Consider the following 16,839-nt stretch of genomic DNA (forward strand, 5'->3'; position numbering starts at 1 on the left):
TCTGCAGGTCAGTCAACCAGTTGAAGCCTTTTCAACACACACAACACAGTCGCTCCTCACTGTGAATGCTGCAATGTATTTTCAGGCTGTGTAACTGGTTAAAGCTCTTTCCAGTCAGTGCATTGGAACACTCTCACTTGGGGGTCAGTGTGTCAGTGCTTTTCCAGTCGCACTGATGTTCAAAATCTTCTGAAGCTGATAAATATTTCTCCCCTTAGTTTTAAAGGCTGACGATATTCAGGTCCCAAGGAACCAAGTGATTCTGTCAGATCTAGACGTGACACAGCCGAGAGTTCTCTCTGATATCCTGTGAAACATTTTTGTAAAAACATCACAGTCAGTACAGGATAGAAATTCAGAAGTGACAATTCTAGTTTCTGTGGAACATTCTTTCCTCTCTCATTCCTCAAAAGCTGTGAATCTCCATCCCATTCATTCTGCCCTTATTCTCACTCTGCTGTATCTAATATTTACCCTCCCAATTCTCCTGAAGGTGCTGATTCAGACTGATGGACAGATCCATGCTCACTGCTTCCTGTCCTGGACAGTAATAAGTCTCACAACACCAGGTTAAAGTCCAACAGGTTTATCTAGTAGCACAAGCCACAAGCTTCCAGAGCGCTGCCCCTTCATCAGTTGAGTGCACTGGAACACTCACCTGATGAAGGGGCAGCGCTCCGAAAGCTTGTGGCTCATGCTACCAAATAAACCCGCTGGACTTTAACCTGGTATTGTGAGACTTCTTACTGTGCTTACCCCAGTCCAACGCCGGCATCTCCACATCCTGTCCTGGAACACAGAGAGCTGAAAATTTCCATGCAGGCTCCCAGACTAAAAATGCTGAAATAAACAGACTGGATTCACTTCCTTTCCCTTCAGTTGCTGCGAGTCCCCAATTTCCCCCAGAATGTGAAAAGAAATGGAAAGGGGGAAACATTGATTTCCTCCCAGAGGAGGACGTTTCACTCGGAAGCTCATTGGACACCTTCCGTGTTGTGACGTCACAATAGAGCCCTTCCTGAATCAGCCAATAGGAATCGCTGCGCTCCGCGGTGACGTCTCCGGGTTCCAGTGCGCAGGCCCGGGCGCGCGGACCCGGGAGCCCCGCCTCCACCCATTGCTCCCCTCCCCCTGCACCTCCTCGAGCCAAGGTTTCCAGGCAACCGGCTGACGACTCCGGCCAGAGCGAGATGCAGCTCGGTGATCTCCCCCTCCTCCCGGCCCGGGACTGCGCATGTCCAAGGACGAAGGGAAGCTGCGCATGTGCGAAGGAGAGCCCACCCCCTGAACTGCATGCTGAAGCCTGGACCAATGGGGAGATTTGGAGGACCGGAAGGACTCTGGTCCTCCAGTCAATCAGAGCGCCGGCTTTGTGTGAATGAAGATTGAGCTTCAGACTCAAACTTCCTCCTGTCTCTGTGAGTAAAACACCTTTTGTCCCCTTTCCATTTCTTATTATTTCTAGTTGTGTAATATATTACTGTGGGTATATTATACATTTCCAGTCATAAAGTCATTGCAGCACAGAAGGAGTCTGTTGGGTAACTCGAGTCATAGAGTCCAGTGCAGAAGGAGGCCTTTTGGTCCATCAAGTCTGCATCGACTCTCCAACAGAGCATTCTTCCCAGGCCCTTATCCCTGTTATCCCACGGTTTTACCCCACAACTCCCCTGCAACCCACACATCCTGGGACACCAAGTGGCAATTTAGCATAGCTAATCAACCTAACCTGCACATCTTGTCGAACTATCCGATCAGTCCCATTCAATCTCTATATCAACATTTCCTGCAAGTTTTATTTCCTTCAAATACCCACCCAATTTCATTTTGGAATTATTGATCATCTGCTGTTCCACCATCCTTATAGGCACAAGTTCCAGATCATGCTCTCCCTGCCTAAGTATGAATCTTCCTCAAATCCTTGCTCTACCTACTCAAGTGATAATGTCCTGGACATAACACTTGGTGCAGGAATTCTGACATGGTATATGCCTGGCAACCTATGTGGAGATTTTCAGCTCTCTGTGTCCAGGGCTGAAAGCAGTGAGCATGGATCTGTCAATCAGCCTCAATCAGCACCTTCAGGAGAATTGGGAGGGTGAATATTAGACACAGCACAGTGAGAATGCAGGGAGAGTGTGTGGGATGGAGATTTACAGCTTTTGGGAATGAGAGAGGAAAGAATGTTGCATAGCAACTAGAATTGCCTGTTTTGAATTTCTATCCTGTACTGACACTGATGGCTTTTGTAACTTGTTTGCACAGGATATTAGAAGAGGAGGAATCTCGGACAGAAATCTCAATCGTCACATTTAGATCTGACAGAGTTATTCGATTCCTTGGGACTTGAATATCATCAGCTTAGATTCCAGAAGGAGAAATGTTTCTCTGTTCTGTCAGCTTCAAAAGACTTTAAACATCAATATGACTGGAAAAGCACCGAGACACACACACACACACACACACACACACCCTAATGAATGTTCCAGTGAACTGACTGCAGAAAAAAGTTGAATCAGTTGCACAGCCAGAAAAAAACATCACATTGTTCACAGCAGGGAGATTGTACATGTGTTTTGGTTGTGAACAAGTGATTAACTGATTGTCTGACCTGGAGAGATAGAAGGAGACCTAAAACATGAAGAAACCATGGAAATGTGAGGATTGTGGGAAGAGATACAGATCCCCATCAGACCTGGAAGCTCATCGGCGCAGCCACACTGGGGAGAGGCCATTCACCTGCTCTGTGTGTGGGAAGGGATTCGGTCGTTCATCTACCTTAAAGACACACCAGCGAGTTCACACTGGGGAGAAACAGTTCATATGTTCTCAGTGTGGGAAGGGATTCACTCTGTCATCCCACCTTCAGACACACCAGCGAGTTCACACCGGGGAGAGACCATTCACCTGCTCTCAGTGTGGGAAGGGATTCACTCAGTTAGCCCACTTGCAGTCTCACCAGCGAATTCACACTGGGGAGAGGCCATTCACCTGCTCTTGGTGTGGGATGGGATTCAGTGATTCATCCACCCTGCAGAGACACCAGCGAGTTCACACTGGGGAGAAGCCATTCACCTGCTTGCAGTGTGGAAAGGGATTCACTCTTTTGTGCAACTTGTTGAGACACAGGCGAGTTCACACTGGAGAGAGGCCATTCATCTGCTCTCAGTGTGGAAAAGGATTCAATGATTCATCCACCCTGCAGACACACCAGCGAGTTCACACCGGGGAGAGACCATTCACCTGCTCTCAGTGTGGGAAGGGATTCACTTTGTCATACCAGCTGTTGAGACACCAGCAGTTTCACACTGGGGATAGGCCCTTCACCTGCTCAGAGTGCGGGAAGCGATTCACTTTGTTAACCCCCCTGTTGCGACACCAGCGAGTTCACACTGGGGAGAGACCATTCACCTGCTCTGAGTGTGGGAAGGGATTCACTCTTTCATGCAACCTGTTGAGACACCAGCGAGTTCACACTGGGGAAAAGCCATTCATCTGCTCTCGGTGTGGGAAGGGATTCAGTGATTCATCTAACCTACAGACTCACCAGCGAGTTCATGCTGGGGAGAGGCCATTCACTTGCTCTCAATGTAGGAAGGGATTCAGTGATGCCTCTCGTCTGCGAAGGCACCAAAAAATTCACAAGTGATTCCAGGGGTTAGATTCTGCTCTTATTGTTCATGCTCTGAGTTACATCTAGAACTGCATTTTGTTCATTCTCACAGTTGGTCAATGGGGAGGGTCGGAGGGTTTTTTTCTGCTGGACTGGCCGGTCTCACAACTTTGCCTCCAGTGGGCTGATTCTCTTTGAGCCTTGTTGCGAACACCTGGTTTCAACTTTCACAAGGATCACAGAGTGACAGGATGTTCAGAACTTAGAAAATATTTAGTTCCCATTTCTGTTTGGAATCCCCCAAAACATGCCACATTGCCATGGAGATGGGCTGTGCTGGTTGCATGGTTCTTTTGTTTAATCCATCTGGGTGTTTCTCACAGAAGAAAACCATCAAACCAGGAGGGGTACATTGGCTGTGACAGCTGGGAAATAACATTAAAATGTATTTATTTATTAGTGTCACAAGTCGGCTTAAATTCACACTGCAATGAAGTTACTGTGAAAATCCCCGAGTCAACGCATTCCAGCACCTGTTCAGGTACACTGAGGGAGAATTTAGCATGGCCAATGCACCTAACAGAACATCCTATGGGAAGAAACCGGAGCACCCGGAGGAAACCCACGCAGACACTGGGAGAATGTGCAAACTCTGCACAGACAGCGACCCAAGCAGGGAATCAAACCCGGACGCCTGGCGCTGTGAGGCAGCAGTGCTAACCACTGTGCCACTGTGATGGTAGACAGTTAATCTCTCAAATATAAATAATTATTACATATTGGCATCAAATATAGATTCCTTCATTGAACAAAAATCCAACAGAAAAGTGCAGCAACCGTGGCTACAAGAAAAGATAAAGATTCAATTAGATCAAAGGAAGAGACTCATAAAGTGGCCAAAATAGTTGTCAGCCTGAGGATTGGGAACTTTTTTTAGAATTCAGCAAAGGAGAACCAAGAAACTGAGAAAGAGAAAATAGAATATGAGAGCAAACTGGTGAGAAAGATAAAAACCACCTGGAAATGCTCCTAACGGTATGTGAAAAGGAAAAGCTTAACAAAGACAAATGTGGGTCCATTCCAGGCGGAGACAGGAGAGTTTATAATGGGGAATGGGGAAATGGCAGAGAAACTGAACAATGTGTGTCTGTCTTCTCGGAAGAAGATACAGAAATCATCCCAAAACACGAGAGAACCAAGGGGGTAGTGAGCATGAGGAACTGGAAGAGATTAGTATTAGTGAGAGAGTGGTACTGGAGAAATTAATGGGATTGAAATTGAATAAATCCCCAAAAGTTGATGATCTACATCTCAGAGTGTTGAAAGAGGTGGCTGTAGAGATAGTGGATACATTGGTGGTCATCTTTCCAAATTCTATAGATTCTGGAATGGTTGCTGCAGATTGGTAAATATAACCCCACTATTTAAGGAGGGAGATAGCTATGATGTGGAGATGCCGGCGTTGGACTGGAGTGGGCACAGTAAGAAGTCAACACCATGTTAAAGTCCAACAGGTTTATTTGGTAGCACGAGCTGTCGGAGCGCTACTCCTTCATCAGGTGATTCCTGAAATCTCGTACAACCAAATAAACCTTTTGGACTTTAACCTGGTGTTCTGAGACTTCTTACTGTAAGGAGGGAGAGAGAAAATGGGGAACCACAGACCCATTAGCCTGACATCAGTAGGATGGAAAATGCTACGATCTATTATAAAGGATGTGATCACATATTAGGAGCAGGAGTAGCTACTCGGCCCCTCGAGCCTGCTCCACCATTCAGTACAATCGTGTCTGATCTGATTGTAACCTCAACTCCACATTTCCATTATCTCTCATCTCCAGATGTCTGATTTCATGAATTCTCTCAGGCTAAGAGGCTTTGTTAGATAAACCTATATTCTGGGGTTGTCTCTCTTGTAACCAGGCCTTGCCGCTTATCTGGGTTCTGCTTCAATAAAGATCTGTGGTTTATCCCATTGCCGCTTATGTGATTTTGAAACTTGTGTGATTATTAACCCTTTCAGACCCCCCTTTACCTATTAGGTGACCACTCAAAAAAGCCAATATAATGTTGAGAACACCTCTCCAAATCCTTCAGCTGGCCAGTCTTCCAGATGTCAGGAGAGAGCCTAAACTATCCTGCTGTAAAGTTCAGTTTCTAACTTCCCCCTTCTTTTAACAGGGTGCTGCTGGAGCTTGGTGAGGGACTGCCAGAACTGGCAATTTAATAGATCCTCCATGATAACAGCACCTCATGGTGTCCCATAATAACATCCCCCCCATCCCGATGGTCATCCCTATCCTGATTATTTCCCACCACTTAGTTTCCTGCTGTTCCCGGAACAAATCCGTCCCACCCATGGTGTCCGCTGATAGTTTCAGTCTGGTGGCAGTCTGGGTAGTGAGGTTCACCTGTGTTCCTCCCTTATGGGTCTTGTTCTTTGGAGTACCTGACCTACTCATGGGCAATTTCCATAGGCTCCTGCATGGCCTGTCAGACCACTCTCCCCAGTGTTTCGTCAACGTACGCTTCATCCCACCAGGCACCAAACAAGTATCCCGATGTTTTTCCAGACGTGTGGAACTCTCCCACAGTCAGTGAGTCTGTCACTTACAGACAAAACACTGTGATAGCTTTCACAGAGTAAAGCTGCTGAGATTATCTCTGTCTCTGGGGTGATTATGTACAGTAAGAAGTCTCACAACACCATGTTAAAGTCCAACAGGTTTATTTGGTAGCAAATACCATAAGCTTTCGGAGCTTGCTGCTCCTTCGTCAGATGGAGTGGTCTCTGTTCTCCAACAGTGCACAGACACAGAAATCAAGTTGCAGAATACTAATTAGAATGCAAATCTCTACAGCCAGCCAGGTCTTAAAAGGTACAGATAATGTGGTTGGACGGAACATTAAGCACAGGTTAAAGAGATGTGTATTGTCTCCAGACAGAACAGCTGGTGAGATTATGCAAGCTGTTCTGTCTGGAGACAATACACATCTCTTTAACCTGTGTTTAATGTTCCCTCCAACCACATTATCTGTACCTTTTAAGACCTGGCTGGCTGTAGAGATTTGCATTCTAATTAGTATTCTGTAACTTGATTTCTGTGTCTGTGCACTGTTGGAGAACAGAGACCACTCCATCTGACGAAGGAGCAGCAAGCTCCGAAAGCTAATGGTATTTGCTACCAAATAAACCTGTTGGACTTTAACCTGGTGTTGTGAGACTTCTTACTGTGTTCACCCCAGTCCAACGCCGGCATCTCCACATCGTGATTATGTATCACAGAGTGGGGCCCACCTGTACTGCTTTAAATGCCTCCTTCAATGGTAAAATAGCAATGATTATCTTGCTTGTGTTCCTAAGAAGCTTGCAGGTCCGACAGGCACACACAATGTAATGCTCTGATTCTGACAGCATTCTGCCCTGCTCACATATTCCAGGCCCTCCCCATGGGTCATGTATCCTTTAGACCTGGCTCGGTGAACCCAGCCCCTTTCCTCTGTCCCCAATGATTCAAATCTGTAACTGTCCTTAAAGATCCCGTTGGATGTGTTTTCCTGTGGAAATGCCAGAATAAATGTTGTAGCCCTCACCGGACCACCTCCCAGTCGAGTGATCACTAATTAGAAAAATTAATCATTAATCACTAATCAGATCTCTACTCCTGTTTTCCTGTCCTGCAGTGAAAAGGAAAACTTTCAGGCATGCTGGTAACCTAAACATCTACATCGAAACATAGGCAGGCAGATTGGATGTGAGGTGAAACTTTAGTTACACGATAAGTACCCCGGCCTGGAACTCGCTCGCGGAAGCAGAAAATATCACTGATTTACAGACAAGTTTGGGTGAGCAGTTGGAGGAAATAAAAGTGCAGGGGAACAGGGAGAAGGGGGGGAATGAGACTGACTGGATTGTTCTACAGAGAGTTGGCACGGACTCCAATTACCCAATGTACTCCTTCTGTGAATCATACAATCCCTACAGTGCAGAAGGAGGCCATTCAACCCATCGAGTCTGCAACGACCACAATCCCACCCAGGCCCGATCCCCACAAACCCATAACCCCATGCATTTACCCTAGCTGGTCCCCCAACACTAAGGGGCAATTTAGCATGGCCAATCCACCTAACCCGCACATCTTTTGGAATGTGGGAGGAAACCAGTGCACCCGGAGGAAACGCACGCAGACCCACGGAGAATGTGCAAACTCCACACAGACAGTGACCCAAGCCGGGAATCGAACCCAGGTCCCTGGCGCTGTGAAGCAGCAGTGCTAACCACTGTGCCACCCCATTCATGTCTGTCCCGGTGAATATTAAGAAAGTTTAAGCAAGGTAAATAAATGTCAGGAAATGGTTCCAAATCTCAAATCTTCAAAGTCAGACCGAACCTCATCTATCGAGAATATCACACACCCGAACTTTGACTTGGGCCTCAGTGGTTTGAATTATCCCTTCAGTTACAACGGTTAAATGTTTTTAAGGGTCCTTCACCCTGTAGATCTACAGTGGTCAGTGCATATTCGGTTCCATAAGCTCCACACTGCAGTCCCTTTCCAACTTCGGTGCCAGCTCTGGAGGAGTAGCTATTCAGTTCAGACAGTTGTATTGAATTGACTCCCGAGTTTGCACTTCCAAATAATCCCCCGATATCTCCCAGCATACTTCTTTTATTTTGTATCCGATATTCAGGAGCAATTGTGTAAGTATAATTGTCAATGATTCCTTGCAATTGGATTTTAGCCCATTTAATGGCATTGAGATGATCATGGCATGTTGAATGTAATATCATTAAATACCTGACATATTCTAGCTTACTCTGGGGATACCATTGTCACATTGTATCATAAAGTTTTAAGAGTTCCCAATCCTAACTAGCCCATCCGGGGGGGCCTCTAACATGTTTGGACAGTAGGTAAGTTTTTGATATCTGTAAGTACTAAGATTATAACATCTAACATCGAAACAATCAAGTCTATTGGTTCGATGAGTACTTAATTCTTGGCAATAACGACCTTCTAGTCCGGCTTCCCACACAAAGGAGGGGAGATGAGTCTACCCAGTAATCAAATTAATATTGGATCTCAAGATCACAGGCTCTTGGTAACAAATGAATAATTATAAACACATAGGGTGGCACAGTGATTAGCACTGCTGCCTCACAGTGCCAAGGACCCAGGTTCAATTCTGGCCTCGGGTCACTGTCTATGTGGAGTTTGCATGTTCTCCCTGTGTCTGCGTGGGTTTCCTCCGGGTGCTCCGGTTTCCTCCCACAGTCCAAAGATGTGCAGGTTAGGTTGATTGGCCGTGCTAAATTGCCCCTTTAGTTTTAGGGGGATGAGCAGGGTAAGTATGTGGGGTTACGGGAATAAGGCCTGAGTGGGTTAGTGGGTGGTGCAGACATGATGGGCTGAATGGCCTCCTTCTGCGCTGTAGGGATTCTATTCTGTGAATCATAGGACCATCGTCCTAGCCCTGGGAAATAGTTATATATATTCTTAATGTCCAGATTATTGTCTGTATGTAGGCGACGTTAAAACCTTCAAGTGGCTGATACTCACACCGCCATCCCATTTCATAGAGTGCTCCCCATCCTCTAATACCGGCCAGTCCCTCTCCCAACTTCAGCCCGGATGCACGAGTCAGACCAGGGTCCCGGCTCTGGTTAGGATGATGTCTTTAACCGCAAGGGTAGTTGTGGACCCTTCATGTCAGACCCCTGGCAGAGTTACAGCTCTGGTTCTGTAACTAGTCAATGTTACCCTGTCCAATATCCAAGTGTTGGGTTTCTTTATCCACCCCCCTGTTCCTCCTGTGGGTTGCTGTCTGGGGTGCGAGCAAGTGTCGCCTTCCATATACATTGTTGGTGCTTCCCACAATTCCACGATAGTCATCCGAGTGAACAGGAACCTGTGAAAACATTGATGTTGGTCCCCACCAGTCGAGCAGTTGCCAGGTTTGTTCGGGTCCTCATATGTTTTTAACTGAATATAATGTTTCCACAGACTTCCCATTTTTGTGTCACCGAGTGTGCAGGTATCACCTGCCTTCACATTCCATGCCTTCACGGTTGGAGACCACTACGCTCCGGTCGCATCTTCACCATTACCTTATCACCAGATTATGGTACTTTTAAACTTTCACATTGCTGATTTCTCTTTGAATCCTGCGCTGCCTGTCAGTCTCCGAATCCTTTTTGCACTATACTGTCTTACTCCTTCGCACCTTGTCTCATTATTATTCTTGATCATTTCTTTGTCTTCTTTCGCCCTTGAGTGGGGGTGATCTGAGCAACAAGAAAATCCACTTCTCTTTTTCCTTTTGACTCCAGCCTCCTCTTCACCTGATTTGTGTCAAATTCCATTCATATGAAATTGAATGTGATCTGGGAATGATGAGATTGATGCTCCCTGATACTTCCCAGCTGCAGATCACCTCACTCAATATCATTCCAAATAATATCACGCATGGACTTCAAATATTCTCCAGCTCTCCATTTATCTGGATCCATCTAATGGAAACAAATTAAAACATGCTACCGTGCAAAGGGACCTGGGGGTCCTTGTGCATGAGACGCAAAAGCCCAGTCTGCAGGAACAACAGGTGATCAAGAAGGCAAATGGGATGTTGGCCTATATCGCGAGGGGGATAGAATATAAAAGCAGGGATGTCTTGATGCACCTGTACAGGGCACTGGTGAGGCCGCAGCTGGAATACTGTGTGCAGTATTGGTCCCCTTATATGAGGAAGGATATATTGGCATTGGAGAGAGTGCAGAGAAGGTTCACCAGGTTGATACCGGAGATGAGGGGTTTGGATTATGAGGAGAGGCTGAGGAGATTGGGTTTGTATTCGTTGGAGTTTAGAAGGATGAGGGGGGATCTTATGGAGACTTATAAGATAATGCGGGGGCTGGATAGGGTGGAGGCGGAGAGATTCTTTCCACTTAGTAAGGAAGTTAAAACTAGAGGACACAGCCTCAAAATAAAGGGGGGTCGGTTTAAGACAGAGTTGAGGAGGAACTTCTTCTCCCAGAGGGTGGTGAATCTCTGGAATTCTCTGCCCACTGAGGTGGTGGAGGCTACCTCGTTGAATATGTTTAAAGCGCGGATGGATGGATTCCTGATCGGTAAGGGAATTAAGGGTTATGGGGATCAGACGGGTAAGTGGTACTGATCCACGTCAGATCAGCCATGATCTTATTGAATGGCGGGGCAGGCTCGAGGGGCTAGATGGCCTACTCCTGCTCCTATTTCTTATGTTCTTATGTTCTTATTAGACCTCTGGCAGCTTGTTCCAGACACTCACCACCCTCTGTGAAAGGATTGCCCCTCTGGACACTTTTGTATCTCTCCCCTCTCACCTTAAACCTATGCCCTCTACTTTTAGACTCCCTTACCTTGGAAAAGATATTGACTATCTAGCTGATCTGTTCCCCTCTTTATTTTATAGACCTCGATAAGATCACCCCTCAGCCTTCTCCGCTCCAGAGAAAAAAGTCCCAGTCTATCCAGCTTCTCCTTATAACTCAAACCATCAAGTCCCGGTAGCATCCTAGTAAATCTTTTCTGCACTCTTTCTAGTTTAATAATATGCTTTCTATAATAGGGTGACCAGAATTGCACACATATTCCAAGTGTGGCCTCACCAATGTCTTGTACAACTTCAACAAGACGTCCCAACTCCTGTATTCAATGTTCTGACCAATGAAATCAAGCATGCCGAATGCCCTCTTCACCACTCTGTCCACCTGTGACTCCACTTTCAAGGAGCTATGAACATGTACCCCTCGATCTCTTTGTTCTGTAACTCTCCCCAACGCCTGACCATTAACTGACTAAGTCCTGCCCTGGATCAATCTACCAAAATGCATCACTTCGCATTTATCTAAATTAAACTCCCACTGACCCAATTGATCAAGATCCCGTTGCAATCGGAGATAACTTTCTTCACTATCCACTACTCCACCAATCTTGGTGTCATCTGCAAACTTACTAACCATGCCTCCTATATTCTCATCCAAATCGTTAAGATAAATGACAAATAACAGTGGACCCAGCGCTGATCCCTGAGGCACACCGCTTGTCAAGAAGCCAATTTTGTATCCATTTAGATACCTCACCCTGGATCCCATGAGATTTAACATATGCAACAACCTACAATGTGGTACCTTGTCAAAGGCCTTGCTCAAGTCCCTGTAGACAACATCAACTGCAGTGCCCTCACCTACCTTCTTGGTTACCCAAAGAACAAAGAACAAAGAAAATTACGGCTCCAAAAGCTCGTGCTCCAAATCAACCTGTTGGACTTTAACCTGGTGTTCTGAGACTTCTTACTGTGTCTACCCCAGTCCAACGCTGGCATCTCCACATCATGGCTATCTTCCTCCTGAAACAGTGAGGGTTACATTTACCACCTTTCAATCTGCAGCAACCATTCCAGAATCTATAGAATTTGGAAAGATGACCACCAATGTATCCACTATCTCTACAGCCACCTTTTGCAATACTCTGGGATGTAGATCATCAACCTTTGGGGATTTATTCACTTTCAACCTCCATTAATTTCTCCAGTACCACTTTCTCACTAATACTAATCTCTTCCAGTTCCTCATGCTCACTACTCCCTTGGTTCTCTAGTGTTTTTGGATGATTTCTGTATCTTCCTCCATGAAGACAGACATACATTGTTTGGTTTCTCTGCCATTTCCCCATTCCCCTTTATAAACTCTCCTGTCTCTGCCTGGAATGGACCCACATTTATCTTTGCTCATCTTTTCTTTTTCACATACCGACAGGAGCTTTTCCTGTCGGTTTTTATGTTTCTTTCCAGTTTGTTCTCATATTCTATTTTCTCTTTCTCAGTTTCTTGGCCCTCCTTTGCTGAATTCTAAAACAAGTTCCCAATCCTCAGGCTTGCTCCTGTTTTGGCCACTTTATGAATTTCTTTTTTTGATCTAATGGAATCTTTAACTTTACTTGTTAGCCACAGTTACATCAATTTTCCTGTTGGATTTTTGTTCCTTAAAGGAATCTCGAATGTAAATATGTAACGATTCCTTAAATTCTCATGATTGCCTGTCTCCCATCATACCTTTTGATGTAGTTTCCCAATCTAACACGGCCAACTTACCCCTTATACCTCGATAGTTTCCCTCTGTGTGAAACACCCAGATCAATTATACAAAAGAACCATGTAACCACCACAACCCATCTCCATGGCAATGTGGCATGCTTCAGAGGGTTGGAAACAGAAATGCAAACTAAATATTTATAAACTTACAAACACACTTCCATTCAGTAATCCTTGAGTAATATGACACTAAATATTCACAAAAAGTCTCCAAGCCCTTTGGAAACAAAGTCATGAGTCCGGCAAGTCCAACTCTCTGATCTTCCCACTTCACCAAATGAACAAGGTTCAGTCCTGGATGTGGTTAGGAGCAATAACAGCAAAATCCAACCCCTATAATTACTTGTGAACTCGCTGGTGTCTCTGCAGGTCAGATAATTGAGTGAATCCCTTCCCACACAGAGAGCAAGTGAACGACCTCTCCCCAGTGTGAACTCGCTGGTGTCTCAGCAGGCTGGATTTCTCAGTAAATGCTTTCCCACATCCCGAGCAGGTGAATGGCCTCTCCCCGGTGTGAATTCGCTGGTGTCTTAGCAAGTTGGCTAACTGAGTGAATCCCTTACCACACAGAGCAGGTGAATGGCCTCTCCCCAGTGTGAACTCGCTGGTGTGTCCGCAGAGTGAATAACTGAGAGAATCCCTTCCCACACTGAGAGCAGGTGAATGGTCTCTGCCCAGTGTGAACTCGCTGGTGACTCAGCAGAATAGATGATGTAGTAAACCCCTTACCACACTCAGAGCAGGTGAATGGTCTCTCCCCTGTGTGCACTTGCTGGTGTATTTGCAATTTTGATAACTGAGTGAATCCCTTCCCACACTCAGAGCAGATGAACGGCCTCTCTCCGGTGTGTATTCGCTTGTGCTTTTGCAGGTGGGGTAACTGAGTGAATCCCTTCCCACAGACCGAGCAGGTGAAGGGTCTCTCCCCAGTGTGAACTCGTTGATGTGTCTGCAGATGGGATAACTGAGTGAATCCCTTCCCACATTCACAGCAGGAGGTCAACCTTTCCCCAGAGTGCAGCCGCTGGTGTGTCTGCAGATGAGGAAACTGAGTGAATCCCTTCCCACATTCAGGGCAGGTGAATGGCCTCTCCCCAGTGTGAAGTCGCTGGTGTGACTGCAGTCTGCAAAACCGACTGAATCCTTTCCCACACACAGGGCAGGTGAATGGTTTCTGCCCAGTATGAACTCGCTGGTGTGTCAGCAAAGTGGAGGAGTTCCTGTATCCCTTCCCACACTCAGAGCAGGTGAATGGCTTCTCCCCAGTGTGAAGTTGCTGGTGCTTGTGCAGGTTGGATGAATCGATGAATCCCTTCCCGCACTGGGAGCAGGTGAATGGTCTCTCCCCGGTGTGAACTCGCTGGTGTGTCTCCAGATGGTATAACCGAGCGAATCCCTTCCCACACACATAGCAGGTGAACGGTCTCTCCCCGGTGTGACTGCGGCGATGGGTTTCCAGCTCAGACGGGGCTTTGAATCCCTTCCCACAGTCCCCACATTTCCATGGTTTCTCCATGGTGCGGGTGCCCTTCTGACTCTCCATGTTGGGTAAAAAGTTGAAGCTGCGTCTAAGTAGAGAACACGTGTAATGTTTCCATTCACTGGGAATTGTGCAATGTTTCTTCAAGCTGTTTAACTGTTTAAAGCTCTGTCCACAGGCAGTGCACTGGAACACTCTCATTCAGGTGTGTGTGTCACACAGATATTTAAAATCTTTTAGAGTACACAGAACTGAAAAACATTTCTCCTTCTGGATTCAAAGGCTGATGATATTCAGGTCCTGATGATTTGAGTGACTCTGTTGGGTCTGAAGTTCTGTCTGCAATTTTTCCCCTTCTAATATCCTGCAAATCAAACTCACAACAGACATCACAGTCAGTACAGGATAGAAATTCAGAACAGACAATTCCAGTTTCTATGGAATATTCTTTCCTGTCTCATTCCCCAAAAGCTGTAAATCTCCATCCCACACACTCTCCCTCCATTCTCACTCTGCTGTATCTAATATTCACCCTCCCAATTCTCCTGAAGGTGCTGATTCAGGTTCATTGACCTTTCCTAACTGACGATTTCCCATTCAGGACACCGAGATCAGAAGAAATCCAAAGATTAAACAATTCTCTGAGGAAGCGATGACTGAAAAAATATAACCTCGCTACAGTACCACATTACAAGTCTATTTAAAAATCAAACTGGATGGGCACTTCAAGGAAATAAACTTTCAGGGAAAGGGAGACTGAAGGAGGGAATGGGACTGGATTGGATGGTATTTGCTACCAAATAAACCTGTTGGACTTTAACCTGGTGTTGTGAGACTTCTTACTATGCTTACCCCAGTCCAACGCCGGCATCTCCACATCATGACTGGATTGTTGGACAGAGAGTCAGCATGGATTTGAGTTACCGAATGGAACACTTGTGCGCTATAATGACTCTATGACTGGAAATGTATAACATAGTTACAGCATTATATTACAAGAAGAGAAATAATAATATGTTTTATTACAGAACCATAAATAATATATCTAATCTGTACCATATAACAACACTAGACATATCTCTGTCCGATATTAATTTACTGTCCCCTTAAATGTCTGCCATCTCCGGGGAAAACCAGCTCTTTAATTGTGAACAAGAGGAAAGAGACCATCCTTTTAGCCAGACAAATAAATATCAATCTGAGGGAACAAAGGATTTCAATGTCTTTAAGAGAGAGAGAGACCTGGGCCAACCTTTCCAGAGTCTGCAGCCTCCCTGGATTCACTTCCTTTCCCTTCAGTTGCTGCAAATCCCCAATTTCCCCCCAGAATGGGAAAAGAAATGGAAAGGGTGAGAAAAGAAAGTGTTTTACTCACAGAGACTGGAGGAAGTTTGAGTCTGTCTGAAGCGCAATCTTCATTCACACAAAGCCCGCGCTCTGATTGGCTGGAGGACCAGAGTCCTTCCGGTCCTGCAACTTCTCTCATTGGTCAACACCTCAACTAAAAGTCAGGGGATGGGCTCCCCCGCACATGCGCAACTTCCCCTCTCCCTTGGACATGCGCAGTCCCGGGCCGGGGGGAGGGGGAGATCACCGAGCGGCTTCTAACTCTGGCTGGAGCCGTCAGCCGGTTACCTGGAAACCTTGGCTCGAGGAGGTGCAGGGGGAAGGGAGCAATGGGTGGGGGCGGGGCTCCCAGGTCCGCGCGCCTGAACCCGGAGACGTCACCGTGGAGCAGAGTGATTGCTCTTGGGTGATTCAGGCAGGGCTCCATTGTGCCGTCACAATGACTCAGAGGGGCGTTCCCAGCACACAGTGACCCATTGGCAGCAATATCACTGGTTACAGAAGCCGCACACTGCGGATTGGACACCAGCTCAGCGCAGCTGGCGGTCAAAGCCCCGCCCACCCCCCCACGTGGGCTCGGGTTCCGCCCCCTCATTGTCTACATGCGGGAGATTAGACCATAAGACATAGGAGCGGAAGTAAGGCCATTCGGCCCATCGAGTCCACTCCACCATTCAATCATGGTTGATTTCAACTCCATTTACCCGCTCTCTCCCCATAGCCCTTAATTCCTCGAGAAATCAAGAATTTATCAATTTCTGTCTTGAAGACGCTCAACGTCTCGGCCTCCACAGCCCTCTGTGGCAATGAATTCCACAGACCCACCACTCTCTGGCTGAAGAAATTTCTCCTCATCTCTGTTCTAAAGTGACTCCCTTTTATTCTAAGGCTGTGCCCCCGCGTCCTAGTCTCCCCTGCTAATGGAAACAACTTCCCTACGTCCATCCTATCTAAGCCGTTCATTATCTTGTAAGTCTCTATCAGATCTCCCCTCAACCTCCTAAACTCCAATGAATATAATCCCACGATCCTCAGACGTTCATCGTATGTCAGGCCTACCATTCCTGGGATCATCCGTGTGAATCTCCGCTGGACCCGCTCCAGTGCCAGTATGTCCTTCCTGAGGTGTGGGGCCCAAAATTGCTCACAGTACTCCAAATGGGGCCTAACCAGTGCTTTATAAAGCCTCAGAAGTACATCCCTGCTTTTGTATTCCAAGCCTCTTGAGATAAATGACAACATTACATTTGCTTTCTTAATTACGGAC

At 46.4% G+C, this 16,839-nt stretch overlaps 2 protein-coding genes across 2 annotated transcripts in view; one reads left to right on the forward strand and one right to left on the reverse strand.

The window, feature by feature from the left end:
• The first annotated feature begins 2,569 nt into the window (after positions 1–2,569).
• LOC144485539 (uncharacterized) lies at positions 2,570–3,649 on the forward strand. Its single transcript, XM_078203673.1, has one exon. The coding sequence runs from the start codon at positions 2,639–2,641 to the stop codon at positions 3,647–3,649; it is 1,011 nt and encodes a 336-aa protein (XP_078059799.1). The 5' UTR covers positions 2,570–2,638.
• Positions 3,650–4,385: 736 nt separating this feature from the next.
• LOC144485540 (uncharacterized) overlaps positions 4,386–16,839 on the reverse strand; it is a 42,826-nt gene continuing 30,372 nt past the window's right edge. The window contains 3 exon segments of the mRNA XM_078203674.1: positions 4,386–4,455; positions 13,113–13,316; positions 13,318–14,393. Of these exon segments, the coding sequence (XP_078059800.1) occupies positions 4,386–4,455; positions 13,113–13,316; positions 13,318–14,393 (1,350 nt within the window).

The sequence above is a fragment of the Mustelus asterias genome, unplaced genomic scaffold (assembly GCF_964213995.1).
Source record: "Mustelus asterias unplaced genomic scaffold, sMusAst1.hap1.1 HAP1_SCAFFOLD_198, whole genome shotgun sequence".
Taxonomy (NCBI): Eukaryota; Metazoa; Chordata; class Chondrichthyes; order Carcharhiniformes; family Triakidae; genus Mustelus; species Mustelus asterias.

What these genes read in the sequence shown, in the direction of transcription:
- LOC144485539 (XM_078203673.1), top strand. Translation starts at nt 2,639, where the DNA reads ATGAAGAAACCATGGAAATGTGAGGATTGTGGGAAGAGATACAGATCC.